Here is a 16,361-nt window from a genome sequence, read left to right on the forward strand (position 1 = left end):
CGCCCCAGCCACCCAGAGAGCATGAATGACTGGGCAGATAATATTGAGGTCATGTTTATGCCCCCAAACACAACTGCCCTCATCCAGCCGATGGACCAAGGAGTCATCGCTACTTTCAAGGCCTATTACCAGCGGCGCACCATGAAACAGCTGTTGGCCTGCATTGACACCCCTGACAAGCCGACCATGAAACAATTTTGGAAGGATTATAACATTAAAAAGGGGATCGACAACATCGACGAGTCATGGAAGGAGGTGTCCAAGTCGGCAATGAATGGATGTTGGCGTAATTTGTGGCCTGAGTGCGTGGAACGTAAACAGGAAGTCCCTGTCGATGTTACAGCAGTAAGGAAAGACATCGTTCATATCTCCCATAAGGCAGGCTTCAATGAGGTGGACGAGAATGACGTACAAGAACTGCTGGACAGTCATTCTGAGCCTCTCTCAACGACGACCTCATGGAGTTGGAGAAACAAAATACTTTGGAGGAAATGGAGGAGGACAAGGAGCCTGAAAGAACCCTCTCCGTCAAGATTTTCGAGGAGATTTTTAATCATATTAACCAGGCCATACATCTTCTCCAGGAGAATGACCCCAACCCAAACCGAAGTAATGGCGTGACTAATGCTATAGAAAATGACATGAAAGTGTATAAAGAACTATTTGAGGCAAAGAAAAGGATGGCAAAACAGACAGTCATCTCATCTTTCTTCAAACCACTCACCGCCCAAGCAACCCCATCCACATCCCAAGCAACCCCATCTACCGATCAAGCAACTCCATCCACCTCCCAAGCTACCCCATCCACCTCAAAAGCAATCCCATCTACTTCCATAGGAGTCATCTCGTCGTACTTCAAAGTTCGTCCTGCTACCTCGAAAAAAACTCCACCCACTTCCAAAACAACTCCATCCACCTCCAAAACAACTCCACCCACATCCAATCTATCCTTCACATCCACCGTAACCTTGAGTGACGATGAGGAGAGCCTGGATGACCCACCCCCACTGGAAAACGTATTCTCTCAAGAATTTGAAGGGTTTGAAGCAGCTGACCGAGTTTGGGTCGGTGTGGGCATGATGAGATTTAATCCTCCAAGGCCCTGTGTCCCTCGGGGCACAAAACAACACACTACGCATATCACATCCACTCCTCAAGGTAAGTACTACCAATTCTAAAGGTGTAAATAACAACTAACAACATAGAAAGTGTCGTTTATTTACGCATCGCGAAATACATGTATGTAGTTGATAATTTCAAATCCCTCAGTTAGCGATCGTTTCGGTTAGCGATCTGTTTTTGGGAAACGTAACCCTATCGTTAACCAAGGGATACCTGTATATATATATATATATATATATATATATATATATATATATATAAGTATATATATATATATATATATATATATATATATATATATATATATAGCAGACTCTATATATATATATATATATATATATATATATATATATATATATATATATATATATATATATATATATAGCAGCAGCTTGTCTCTCCTAGCTCAACAGTAAGGTCTCAGTTTATGTCAGAGTTACGTTCCACTGAAACATGTCACGTAAGTCGTTTATTTTACGTAAACATGACGTAACTTTTGTACGAGTTTCCGTACATTTCAAAGTATATTATGGAGTTTTCAACCAATCATTGTTTATGGTCATTCAGGTAAGTTAAAGGTTATATTGTTATATTATTTACAACTATGTAGGAATATGAAACACAAGCTTGTTTTTGTTGTTGATTAGGGCCACGAACGCGAAGGATTGCAGATTGCCGAGAGGGGTGGACGCCTGAGGCCGCCAGGAGGGTGGGCAGGTCGAATGTTGTGACGCCCACAGGGCGTAGTGCAGTTTGGTGGGAGTAGAAGCGTGGGCAGCGGGGCAGGAAATGCAATAGGAAAGGAAAATAGGGATCAGCAGACAGGCGCAGACGGTGCAAGTGAGCTGCGAGTGTCGTGTGGCCCAGGCGAAGGCTCCGGAGTTGTTATTGTTGTGATGGGTGCATGAACCCTCAAGGTCGTCAACCTCCCCGTTGTCATGGTAACGGGTTTCCCATTTTCTTCTTCCCTCCCACACACACAGCTGCTGCCTCCCTTCTCATGTCTTTTAGTTATGTCCTCTTTTTCTTGTAGCATAATGGTTTTCCTTTTCTTAGCATCACTGCTGTCACTAAGAAGTTTTCTCTTTGGTGCCATTGAGCAAGATACTAAGAACTTGAGTCAGTAAACACAGAAGTAGGATAACACTCTTGCCAGGGGCGATGGTGTGGTGGAACTGAGGCAGGGTGTTATTGTATTCAAGCGTGAGGCAGGCGGTGTGGCGGGCAACCACCAACAATAACAATAAATGCCGCACTTTACGATTTATAAATTTTCAATTTTTTTAATCTTAAATTGCCTTATAGTGGACTGACATAACTACGAGTTTGACGTAACTCGAGACCGACGTAACCCGGGACTTTACTGTATATATATATATATATATATATATATATATATATATATATATATATATATATATATATATATATATATATATATTTTGTTTTTTTAGCCATGTGGTATGTTGGGGATCAGCCCAGAAAGCATCCCCCCTATTTCCATTATTTCCCATGGGAAAATTACGTCCGCTTAACGAATTTCCGCTCTATGAACAGCTTTGACACCCGCTATCCTATTCGTTAAGCGGAGTATTACTGTACTAGTACTATAGTTAAATAAAATGTGTTTGGTACTTCATTTGTTGTTGTTTTTCAGTCTTTTTGGTAAAAATGTGTTTTTAGGGGAGAATCTGGGAATGTAACCCCTATTTTCCCATATGGCCTATTACTCGCCCAACACGAATCTCGCCGTGCACGACGAGCTCAGGAACGTAACTGTCGTGTTGGGTGAGGTATGACTGTATATATCTATATATATATATATATATATATATATATATATATATATATATATATATTATACATATACACAGTGGAGACAATACTCAAACTTAATTAGTTCCAAATGGCTGTTCGAGTATCAAAAAATTCGACTATTGATACCTATAAATCAGGTAATTCATTCCGATCTTAGCAAAACCTCAAATTTATAAAAATTTCAATGTATATATTTTTTTTCACAATTTTGTTTTGTACATACCGTAAGTGAAGGCTGGTGATGGATAACTTAGAAGAGGAGGGAAGAAGGGTGGGGAGGAGGAAGAGGGAGGTCGCCTGAGGATGAGTCACCATCTATGAAAACATCTTTGTAACTTTTCTCCTGGTGTGATTCCTGTGAATCCACTAATGGAGTGCTGTAGCTCACTAACACTTGCACTCTCACCAGATTCCTTATTTTCATCACTAATTAGCCTCTTTGGTGCCATTGTAAGTTTATAAATGAAAACCTACTGACAAAACGCAGAATATTGTTGTTTATCTCAAGACTGCGGTAGGACTAGTGATGCGCACCACCATCCGATATACCGGTACAGGCAACCCCCACTTAACAAAGGGGTTACGTTCCTAAAACACACTTTGTTAAGCGAAACTTCGTTAAGCAAACTGATTATAACCCCTGACTTGAACTTCCACTGAGAGTAAGCAAAGTGAGAGTGCATCATAGTACAGTGAAAGGTTTAATGAGTAAAAATTATGAAGTTTAACATTTAGGCAGTTAAATTTAATTTAAGTCATTATAATGTACACTAATGTAGGTATGTATGTAACTTTATAATGTTGATGATCTTAAATTTATGAAGGGAGGGAAAGTGAAACAGGAATGACACTAACCAGCAACCTGTGGAATGTAAACAAAGAGCGCATCATTGTACTGCATACAAAACTTATTTACCACATTTCCACAAGGCTTTCCATTTTATCTAGTGTAGAGTCACGAGTTCAGGTGGTTCTTTTAGCTTGCAAGGAAGATACAGTCTCACCAGCCTTGTTAATAGTCTGCTGACTTGAAAACAGTAGAGACAGTACATGGAGTCAAGATGGTGGCCAGCAATGCTATAGTTTTCTCTCCTCTTTTGTGTCTGTGAATAATATCCAGCTTCACTTCCAGAGTAAGAGACATCCTGGTCTTCTTAGGAACGCTAGGCCACATTGCAGGGCGTTTTGGTGGTAAGTTGAGCGAGTGAAGACGAGCTGCTGCTGACGTCGTTATGTGGTGCATGTTGTCCACGAGTAGCTTGATTTTTATCTTGATCTTGATTCTACAGATGTCTCAAAATTTCTCCTGAGGCAGGCCTTAGTATTTGCATCTCCTGGTGTATACAGCGGGGCTTTCAAACTTGGAAAAAATTACCTGGATAAAACTTCGTTAAAGCGAGTTTGGTGTTCGTTAAACGAGCAGATGGTAGTAAAATTAAATCTTCGTTGTAACGAAATTTCTTTGTGTGAACCTTCGTTAAACGGGGGTTGCCTGTATTACAGTAATACCAGTATACCACTATTATGGTAATACCAGTATTTCCAGTAATACGACATCAAAACAGTACAGTGGCAACTGTGAGAAGGGAGATGACAGAGCTTTGTATATGACCAAATATGCGGCCGTTTCATTACGAGATATTTTCACAAATATAAACCTTTGGTATCAATGTAAGTTTATAAATGGAAAAACTACAGATAGAACAAAGGAGAATGTTACTCTCATGACAGCGGCATCACAAGTCACAATTGGCGGAAGGGGATCACCAGGGATCCTTTGTTTACAACCACGGGTGTGGATGTTTGACTATCAGGTATTTTTTCGAGTATTAAATTGAACTTTTGCATTAAAGTATTGAAAAGTTCGAGTATTTAGACGTTCAAGTATTGAGTCTCCACTGTGTGTGTGTGTGTGTGTGTGTGTGTGTGTGTGTGTGTGTATATATATATATATATATATATATATATATATATATATATATATATATATATATATATATATATATATATGTAACAATGTGGAACAGGTGGGTTGGTGGGTGATGGAAAGAAACTCAGGAGTAGCAGGAGTATTTTATTTCTCCAACGTTTAGCCCATAGGGCTTCTCTGAAGAAGCCCTATGGGCTAAATAAAATACTCCTGCTACTCCTGAGTTTCTTTCCATCACCCACCAACCCATATATATATATATATATATATATATATATATATATATATATATATATATATATATATATATATATATATATATATATATATATATATATATATATATATATATATATATATATATATACACACAACAGTGCATGTGGCAGGGGTGGTGGTGGCAGCAGCAGCAGCACACTCAGCACTATTACTATATGTGATATGGGCAGCAGAGGTGGCCACTCTACACTATCACTGTGTGATGTTGGCAGCAAAGGTGGCATGCTCAGTGCTACAGTGGTACATCAATCTGGAACAAATCCAAATTGGTTTATGTCCTGTTTGGACATGAAAGAATTTTCTTGGTATATAACCTTAGTTTGGAATATGAGTCACGAGCTAGAACTTTAATGAGTTAAATGAGTCACGACAGATGACACCACTCGCTGTCCTTTTTTATCTCTCAATACAAAGTCACAACTGCCCACGACTTAACTCTTTTCAGCAAGATAAAGTGAGATTAAATTTACATTAATTTCATCTAATTGCTTTTAAATTTACCATATTTTATGGCATACAAAATGCATCCTTTCATAAAAATAACTAAAAAAAAAAAAAATCATCCTGTGTCTTATTTAACAAGGTGAGGCCTCCTGTAGATCTAATTTTGAAATTTTGTTCATCTGTACACCCAAAGATTTACATCAGCGTATTGTAGGCAAAGGTGCTGTATTATCATACTATTCTTTCATATTATATCTTGGTTACTTTATTTCTACAATAGAGAAAAAAAAAAAAAATTCCAAGTCTTTCAAACAAGTTAGTGTTGGTTCTACCAACACTGAAAATTCGTCTAAAAGAAAACCTAGAGTAACAATAGACCTAAATAAGATATTACTGAACAGCTTTGGAAAAAAAAAAAAAAAATCAACCATATAGTGCGCCAGTACATACCCGTTGCCAGGAGGTAATGTAGGCCACATCCACCAACGTGAGGGAGTCATGCAAAGGATCTTCACTGGTGCAGGTGAGGAGGGCCATTGGATGGGCGGGACCAACACCAAATTTGGCCCGGATGAGTCTCTTGAGTTGTGCCACACTCACCCCAGCTGGGCACTGCAGGTACCGGACTCTGCTCTCAGAGGACTTCTACAGGAAGGAAGGTCAGGTAGTAAGGCTAACCAACCTGATTGTTTGTGATAAAGGTGTTGTTCCCACTTTCCTAATCAATATCAGATTCACAAAGGACAATGTGCTAGTGATACCTATCTAATGAGTCAGTTACTTGACTTATATGAAAACAGATAGTGGCTTGATCTGATTTATAATACTTTTCATTGGTACTGCAGGAGAGACAAACATGTGATATGGGCTGTCCAGATAAGACAGTCATGACTCAAAACATATTCCTTTACTGATGTTTTTTCATTATTAAAATTATATGATGTTTGTTTGATTTCAGAAATCAATATATCACTTGTCATAATTTTAAATTAATTTTGGGGAAGTATGAATCACCATCATTAGAGAAGTGGTTCATACAAAAAGTGGAAATTTTTATGAGTGGCCAAAAAATTGAACTGTCTGTTGTAGGTAGACCATTCCCTGATAGATATCTCAAACTCACAATCTTATCTACAAGGGTTAAATCTAATTTTTCAGAAAAATACTTCCCATTAATAGTATGATTTAACGTCACATCACCTTACTGCACAGAATATCTGTTAGTACCCTCTAAACACAACAAACTACAGTGACAATACACATTCATTACATCTACTTGCCCAAGAATTACCAGCAGAAGCTCACCTGATGGAAGGAACGAGTCATCTTGGAGGGGTTGGAGGGCAAATGGACATGGTTTTTGAAGCCTGAGTGGTGTGTGGAGCTGGTAAGGGAGGTGGAGGCAGAGGCAGGGTAGAGGGCCAAGGAGACAGGGTCATCAGGCAGGGTGTAGCACCTGCCCAAGTCACTACCCCCATCTTCAAGAGTGGCTGGGGGTGTCTCTGGGTGACTTGAGTAGAACTCCCGCCGCTTACACATTTCGTCTGGAAGGGCAGCAAGAGGCAGGTGTTCAGGAAGACAGTGTGGCTGCTATGGCTGTTCATGCTGTTGTACTTGATGATGTTGCTGTGATGGTGGTGTGGTTGTTCATGTAGGAGGTGGAAATGATGAGGTTGTTGTCTCTTGGGAGTCTTTAAGTCAGTATAGAAAACAAAAGTTTAGCATTCCTTAAGGCCCCCCAAAGCCTAACATGTGAGTGTCAACTGCCTAAATAAGGCTTCCATCCTTTCAGTAATGTAGAAGATGCATGGACTCACTTGGATAAAGGCCCGGCACCAGCTTGTATACAATGTCCTGCAGTGTTTTGTCTGGCCGGATGCTGAGCAGTGGTTTGGTCTTGTGTACTTGGACATCGCAGATTGGACAGAACTTGCTTGACTCCAAGTAGCGGACAATGCAGGTCTTGCAAACTGCAAAATTCAGAGACACTGCATTCATTTATAAATTGAATTATTCACAGAGACACTGCATTCATTTATAAATTGAATTATTCAAACCATATAAGTTATACCTAACTTAAATACCTTTATTACTAAGTATGTCTTCCCAAGCCTCATCTCCCACACTAATTGCTTTTGTGTGCATCTCTCAATTTTGTGGGTGTAGTCTATCTATTGATATACCTTTATTTGCTTAACTATACAGTACATTATTTTCATGTGTTCTGGTAGATTCTATTAACAAAATGCATATCATATGAAATAAAATTGCAAGTGTAAAGGAGTGGTAGCAGTGGTGTTTGGGTGTCTCTGTCCATTTCTCTTAACATTGGTCATCTTGTTAGTCTCTAACAAATATTCATCACTTATAATGTCTGACAACTGAATTGCAATTTCAAGAACTTGTTGACACTTGGAGTCACTCTTGGACAAAGATAAGGATTGTTACAACATGAATCAATCAATACTCCATGGGATCACCATTCACACTCCACACCATCCCACCCATTCATGGAATAAAAGTCTTCAGTTTTAGCATGATAATTTCCTTAAACAGTAAGTCAAAGCTGCTATGTAAATTTCCATCACCAATTTATCAATTCTATCTAGATCAATTGATTAAAATGTAATATTACATTTATCAATCCTTCCTCTTCAATCTCTTGTAAGCCTGAACTCTTTAGGTAACAATGTGTGTCTGTGGTGAAGTGATGAAGTGAAGTACTTTCCACTCAGCTTCTGTTTGGATATTTGTGTGCCATGCAGCATCCTGGCTGGGCCTCTAGTTGTGACTCCCTAAGTCTCCTTTATCTGCTTCACTCACCAGTATCTCTCAGTCACTTAACACATGAATGCTTAATCCATAATTTTGAGAACAAACTAAAGGAAATATACACACAAGAAAAAATTGTAATCATCACAGCTGGGATGTACATCTACATGAGCACAACACAGTCTACTAGGATTGTTTTTTTTCTCCTCCAGTAAAACCACCTTCAAAACCAATTAATTTCTATCTCTCTCCCAATAACATTTTCAATAAGAGGATGTTTTGGAGCCCTCCCCCCCATTTTTTTATGATGTGTGGAAATCACAGGCTGCTTGTCCACACCCAAGGACACTGAAGCTAAGAGGGAAACATGGTTGCAAGGAAAGGACATTTACAGCCCCCCTCCCTCCCCAAAAAAGTGGGAATTTGAGATTAAGACCGCAAAAGGCACACCAACTACACATAGACACCATCTGCTCTCTATGTTGCATCAACTGTAAATCCCATCTGCCGTTTAGGAGCTAATGCAACTGGATCCCAGATCACCAACTAGCCCAAGGCACTTTGACCCCATAAGAGTTGGTCATCACAAGAACTACTACCAGCATCTTCCATGTTTTGGCTTCCTTTCAACCAGCAGAATTTACTGTCAATCTAAAATCATTCTAGTTGTAGCCATACTAAGCAAAACTAAACTGTGCAGACATTTTACGAAAGAAAGAATTCACCAATTAGTATTAAGACTTCACACATTTTCTGCACTGGGGAGAGAAGTAATCCTCATTGACTGCCCTAAGCAAAGAATCACAAGTGCAAGTTGAACATCAATATTTCAACATCTTCATTCTTGAGCCATGCCAAATGAGCCATTTTCCTAGATTAAACAAGGTTGACACTCATGAAAAAGAAACAGAAAAGATGCACATCAGCAATCTTGTCAAGTCATCCACCAACCAGCTATACACCTCCTCTGATGACTGAAGGAGCCAGGTATTCCAGTGAGTGAGTGAGTTGGTCTTTACATTCATAATCACTAAAATCAACCTCACCCCATGCAGTTAACCTGAGTGAAAATAAATACTGCTGACATATCTAATAAAAGTGTTAGTGAGCCATAGCCTTCCACTAGTGGGCTTACAGGAGTCACACCAGACGTTTCCATGGATGGTAACTTGTCCTCCGATGACCTACCACCTCCTCCCCACCCTTCTCCCCTCCTCTTTTACATTATCCATCACCAGCTTTCACTTACGGTATGTACAAATAAAAATTATTAAAAAAATTATACTGAAGTTTTCATAAACTTAGGTTTTGTTAAGATTAGAACAAATTACCTAATTTATAGGCATTGATAGTCGAACTTTTTGATACTCAAACAGCCATTTGGAACGAATTAAGTTCAAGTATTGAGTCTCCACTGTACTCGTTGTAAAGTTTCATTATTACTATCATATGTATATCTTTTTCATACAAGACACTGAAATTGAAGTCTATTGTACCAAAGTAAGATCAGCTTTTTCAACATCAACTTCCTAAAATTTGTGGATACAAAAACTGTATTCCATGCTGGGTACAATGGAATCATCACAGTCATGCAAATTTTGTAATTAGTGAGTTCATGATTAGGAAGATAACACTGTAATAATAGTATCATCAGAAAAAAAAAAGAGGAGCAAGTACACACAGGAGTGGAGGCACTCGACAATGGTGGTGGCATCCACATAGTAGCCACCACACAGGATGCAGAGCAGGTTGGGGTGCAGTTCCCTCACCCGCAGCCGACGCAGCCCACTCATCCCGCAGCCTGAGTGTGGATGCAAAGAATGCATTAGTAATATCCATGTTACATACTGTTAACTGATAAACAACAGTTATGCTACCATCTTCAAAAGGAACATTGTGATGGTTTGGGAGAGAGAGAGAGAGAGAGAGAGAGAGAGAGAGAGAGAGAGAGAGAGAGAGAGAGAGAGAGAGAGAGAGAGAGAGAGAGAATGCTAGCGCTTGAAATTATAGCAAGGTGCGAGCACAGAGGCACAATTTCCAAGAATAATGTGAGGGACCCCATCACGTCCATAAGCCTTCCAAGTGTCAAGGCCAGTGAGGGCATGGAAAACATCACTGCAAAGGGTTTTAATAGATAGCATGAAGTAGTCAGCAGATGAAGAGGAGGAAGGAACAAACCCTGAGTCATCCAAAATAGAGTTCTTTAGCAAAGGTTAGAGCAAAAGCATCAGCTTTAGAGATAGGTGTGATGGCAGTAGTGCCATCAGGTTGAAATAAAGGAGGGAAACATGATGTAAAGTTATAGTAGGTGCTTTTGGCAAAGTGCCAAAAGTCGCAAGGGGAGTTAAATCTTGAAGGACTTCTACAGTACTCTCCCGAGTTTAGCGCTTGCTTTCTTCTTAAGATATAGTGCCAAACTCGGGGTATTGAAAACAATGTAAAAACGCTTATTCATTCTGGCCCAGGACGAAGCTGATTTTTTTTTCCTCCCCACTTTACTCCCTTATTTCAAAATACCGATAAATTGGTGGGTGTATTCAGTTTCAGTGAATAATGCTCTTGTTAAGACGAAAAAAACTGGGATACACACTTTATTGAAAAGAACAAAAAGAGAAAAGAAATAATAAGAACTCTAACAGCACATAATCTCACTCTGAGGCATGGTCTGCTAGCGCAAAGCCTTCAAATTCGTTGCCCAAATCCACGGGGCTACATTATCGCCGACCAGCAGCTCATCACCATCATCATCCTTCTCAGCAACAACAGCAGGTGGTGTGTCTTCTCGCTTGTCACGGTTACTGAAGTATCTTGTGATCAAGGCCTGTTGTCGTTTTTTCATTCGTGCTTCGTACATCTGTTTGTATTCATTTAATCCCTTTTGAACTGCGTGGATGCATGTCACACGTCGGTCAGAATTTGAATCAAAATTGCAAATGGCCTCCTTTAATTTTTCTGTAATTGCAAATATTTCTGTTAATTGGTAAACAGTTAGCTCATCTTCCTTTTCCTTTTCTTCTTCTTTTTCTTCTTCCTCGTGCTCCTCTTCAAGCATGTCTTCCGCACTAGGTTCGCGACTCTCTCTCAATAAGATTTTCTATGTCAGCAGCACTGACAATGTCATACCCACTGATGGGTAATGTTTTGGCCAGCTGAAGCAGTGAGCCCATAGCGGCCGCTACACTCTGTCTCTCCTGTGTTGTGCTGAGCTCACGGGCACCGCTACTCGTTTCTGCCTCGATCCACGGGAAAACTCTCCTCCAACCGTGTTTCACTGTAGCAGCATTGACAAAGTTCCAGCATTCCACCATTAAGTCCACAGCTTTCTTGATATCAAAATTACGAAAGAAATTCTGTGCTGTCATAATTTCCTTGGGTCTACCTGGTGCTGGCAACACTGTATGGGAGCTTGCCTCACCTGTCTGATGCATTGCTCGTGAGTTATGCAGGGCTCCAACCTGTGGTGCAGTGCTCAGTGGCATATAAGAACTATCAAGATGCTGGTGGAAGAGGGCTAAGGACGCGTGCACACGTGGTCAGCTCAGTCAGCCAACTGCAGGAGTCTTGGGGCAGCATACGTGGCCGCCCGAAGTAAACGCGACCGATACTTGTCAAAGCAGCGCGAAACTCGGGGCGATACAGCGCCAAACTCGGGATGGTAAGAATTTAGGACTAAGCGCCAAACTCGAGGATCGCAAAACTCGGATAGCGCTAAACTCGGAAGGGTACTGTACATTTTCTACTAGTGAAGGACTTTTGGCTAAGCAAAGGATGGGTTTAGCATGATTCCAGGCAGAAATATGAAGTGCACTAGATTCAAGTGATGGAGGGCACAAGTATCTTTTGTGTGCCCCCTCTCTATCATGTATAGCATAGATGGAGAGCTCAAATATCTTCTGTGTGCTGCCTCTCTATCATGTATAGCACGAGAACTGGTTGCATTAACTTCTAAAGGATTTCTAACTTGATCAATTGCTTAAAGCATAACTGCATCACTTTCACTACTCCTTCCTCTTCAATCTCTTGCAAATGCTAACTATCTAGGTGACATGGTATCTCTATAATGAAGTGATGAATTGAAGTCATTTTCAGCATTTTCTCAGTCTGTGTTTTTATGGTTACATGCCATACAGCAGCCTGGCCGGGGATACACCTAGGGGTCTCAAGGCTGCTTCCTTCACCAATATTTTTCACTCACTCACTCACGTGAATGCTAAATCAATAATTTTGTGATCACACTAAAGGAAACAGTACTGTCACTTATAACATCCAAGAAAAATTTGCAATCATCACAGCTGGGAGGTTTTATAAATTTAGTGGTAATACCACTTTCAAAACTTAAAGAGTAGTTAACTCCTAACTCTCTCCTCACAGTATTTTCAATAAGAGGTTGTTTTGGAGCAAATTTGCTCTAATTTGGAGTGTAAGTCAATGACCACTTACTCTCATCAGAGCAACGAGAATATAAGCAATTATTATTTGGCCTGTAGCCATCACTATGGTTCACAGGACACAGACTCAGAGATAAACTTTATTGTAAGGGAAGGATGTCTGTAGGCCAAAAACTTGGGTTTAATATTTGAAATTACAAAATCCAAATCAACTATAGATGCCACCCACTCTCTATGGTGCATCAATTTTTTTTATGACACCTGCTCTTTAGGGAGTTTAACTAAGGCTTGGAAGATTTTTGTCAATAGAGTGAGGAGTATATGTCTTCCGAATGGACACTGTCACCTCTATTTAGTATTCAGCACACAGACAGGTCTCTAACACAGGAGCAGCAGTCATTCCAAGGAAAATCAGAATGATAGGCCTTCCCCAATCAGCAGATGCAAAAAGCTGGAGGCACCTCCACTTTGGTGGATTCTGAGGAGTGAATAGAGCGATAGGACAAGATACAGCTACAAGATTGTGATCGGAGGAGCCTAGTGGAGAAGATAGAATCACAGTATAAGCACAAGGATTAGAAATTAAATCAAGAATGTTGGGCATATCTCCAAACAGTGATGAATACTAGTAAGGTGTTACAACTATTGTTCTTGACCTTGGAGCAAAGTTAAAGGCTGGCTCACTAGAATGGTCAGTGAAGGGAGAGGTGGTGAACATTTAAATCTCCATGAATGGAGATTTCTGCTAAAAAGAAGGCATTCAGAATGTGCTCTACTTTAAAAGTCAAGTTACTGAAATATTTCTCTATAGTTAGTTAAATTTGGCTTGAGAGTGACTTCAGTCATAGCCAGATGGTAAAAAAAAATTTGAAAGATTCAAGATTGTAGACAGGAGAGCAAGTTAGGTTGCTGCACACATAACTGCAACATCCAACTTTAGACTGAAAATCAGAAAAGAGAAAGTAGCAGGGAATAGAGAAAGGGCTTCTGTCAGATACCTCAGACATCCATGTTTCTGTGAGAAAAGGATAAAGCGGTGGTGTTCCATAGCTAGAAAATCTTATCTAAGACAGCAAATGCTACAGAAGTTACTGAAGAATTGAGTGGTGATGTCAAGAAACTTTCTAAGCTTGGTAGAGGAATGGAATGATACTGCACATTACTTATCATACCAGAAGAGACCACACAGAGGACAAGTCATTGCTCCAGTTACGAATGCAATGATTTCTGTGATAATCCAACACACTGTTACAGACCTACTGCTGAAATATTACCAGAACTATACAACATGTTGAATAAGTACAGCTAATTTTGGTAAATAGCACAACCCATGCTACATCAGCAATGACAGATAGCTGCACCATTACAACAATATCAACATTACACACCACTGACAACTCATTATAATTTAACAACACTGTCACTATACTGACTATGTAAAAAGACAGCTACAGCATTAATACCTGATTAACAACTGTCACAACACTTGGCCACTAAACCTTTGCCAGCCTCAATAAATGATGACAGCACTGTCATGACACTTGTTATGGTTGACAGCAGCAGTGCAACACTGTTCAAGGTTGGCACCGTCAACACCCATTTAACAGCTAGTCAAGAGAAGTGCAGTGGTAAAGAGCCCTGCCCTGCCCTGCCCGTCTGGCACACTGCCCCAACACCAGCCTTCCTGCTGGAGACCAGCACCAGGTACCTCGCTCCTTCCTGCCGCTGGGACTGGATTGCTTATAATACTTCTAAATGTAAACAGAAAAATGGAAATTAAGGGCAAAATGAAAAATAAACAAACCCCGCACGGAAGAAAGGTTTACACTCCTTGTCAACTTTCCATTTTTTCCCTATTAGTGTTTGACGCCCGAAGCAGTTCGTACATGCCACCGCCTCACCAGTAGAGGAGCAGCAGGAAGGCGGCAGGCCCGCCGCCCTGACCACCAAGGACCCCTTCATGCACTCGTCAATACGCATTTTGCAAGCAACATGGCTGAACGCACCTGGGACAAAAACAATGCCCATTTCTCGTGCGCTACACTCCTACCTGGCTTTGCTTTCAACTCAGAATTAGCTCACTCACCTTTGTCATTCCTTAGTCACATAATGCACGTGCTCGCAGGCGCCAGGGCGAGCAGGAGGGCCAGAAATAGGACACAGCCGTCAACAAGTGTCCTCCTCCCCCGCCATGTTGCTGCTGATGACGACCATGATGATGGGTAGGCCCGCTTTACAATGTTGGTTTGGTATAATTAATTTTTCATTTGTCTTTTATTTATATATATTCTTTTTATATAAGAAGGCAAAAAATATTTTAATTTCGTTCCGTACTAAGTCATACATCAATATCTTAATCTGTAAATTTATTGCTGTGATGACCTCGCAATCTTTTAGAACGTTAAAGATCATTCAAATCGAACTTGCTGCATTTATTTTTTCACCATTTCCTATACCTTTGTCAACTTATACACCTAGAGACCGTGCCATGTGAGCCCATACAGTGCAGTGCATATATGGCGTGGCCTGACAACGTACAGGTGTTAATTACAGGTGCATGAGTGGCAGCCAGGTGGGCAGTCACCGTGCCCTGAGTTCGTCATACTACATATCTCCAACCTCCCTTATCAGAAAGACCAATAAGACACCCCCGCAACAAAACCTGGAAGACATTTTGTACAATCCATGAAGCTACGTACACAATATATAGTTTCACTTTGTGTTTGACTCATCCAGGTAGTGCTACCTTTTGACACTTGTTTTTCAGACTCTCACTTCGCTTACCTTACAGCAGACAACATCATATCAATTTCAGTAGTTCGGTAGCAGGGAGAGAGGATGGGGGAATGAACATTAAAATGGTAAATGGCGTGTATCCTATATATGTTTGTCTTCCCGCGAAAAGTCAACATGAATTTCTTTCGCTCATCCTATCTCACTGGTAGAAGTGAAGTGAGAATGAGAGAAACACAGGTGACTCGTATTTTAGGTGTGGCGTCGCGATGTCCTTCATCATTTGCCGTGCCTCGCCCAGGAGCGTGCATAGTGCGGGGAACGGTAGACACTACACTGCATGTCGCATGGGTGCATGTCCTTGCTTACTCTATGGGTGTTGGGCATGTACACAATTGTGACTGAAAGAAAGGTACTAAATGAGGATTGCTTCGTAGATTTTAAGGGAAGTTTGGCTTTTGAAGGTCTTCCATAATCTTTTTTTTTTTTTTTTCCGGATAAAAACAGAAGTAGTCAGTCAGCACACCATTGTTAACTATGTCAGATCACAATACATGAGGTGTCTTCATCCAAGTTATTGTTATATTATCATTGTAAAAAAATAAATAAATAAATACTTCGATCTATACATTAAATTTTTTCTTCTCAGTTTGCAACAATGGTATGGTCACCTGTTTTGCTCATTTCGTATCATGCATCTGCAATTTGCTTCACATTGGAGCGTGTCATAGAATTTTCTCTATCTTCCATGATGGAGTTTCTGTCACGGCTTCCCTGCTTCATTTCTTTCTTTCCTTGGTACCTGTTACTCCAGTACTTTCCCAGTACTCTACTCCTATCAAGTATAACTTACCACATCCTGACTGCTTACATTT

General features: G+C 40.3%; 1 protein-coding gene across 2 annotated transcripts in view; it reads right to left on the reverse strand.

The window, feature by feature from the left end:
- The window catches only part of LOC123520019 (mucin-17-like), a 32,220-nt gene extending 17,250 nt beyond the window's left edge, over positions 1-14,970 (reverse strand). Inside the window, exons 1-5 of one of the 2 annotated variants that reach the window (XM_045281829.1) lie at positions 14,840-14,970; positions 10,047-10,166; positions 7,411-7,563; positions 6,899-7,137; positions 6,044-6,238 (exon numbers count right to left, since the gene is read on the reverse strand). In XM_045281829.1, the coding sequence (XP_045137764.1) occupies positions 6,044-6,238; positions 6,899-7,137; positions 7,411-7,563; positions 10,047-10,158 (699 nt within the window). In that variant the 5' untranslated portion in view covers positions 10,159-10,166; positions 14,840-14,970. Of the gene's footprint in view, positions 1-6,043; positions 6,239-6,898; positions 7,220-7,410; positions 7,564-10,046; positions 10,167-14,839 lie in introns of those variants that run through there. The other variant, XM_045281831.1, reaches the window with a different exon arrangement.
- Positions 14,971-16,361: the final 1,391 nt, after the last annotated feature.

The sequence above is a fragment of the Portunus trituberculatus genome, chromosome 46 (genome assembly GCF_017591435.1).
Source record: "Portunus trituberculatus isolate SZX2019 chromosome 46, ASM1759143v1, whole genome shotgun sequence".
In the NCBI taxonomy this organism is placed as follows: domain Eukaryota; kingdom Metazoa; phylum Arthropoda; class Malacostraca; order Decapoda; family Portunidae; genus Portunus; species Portunus trituberculatus.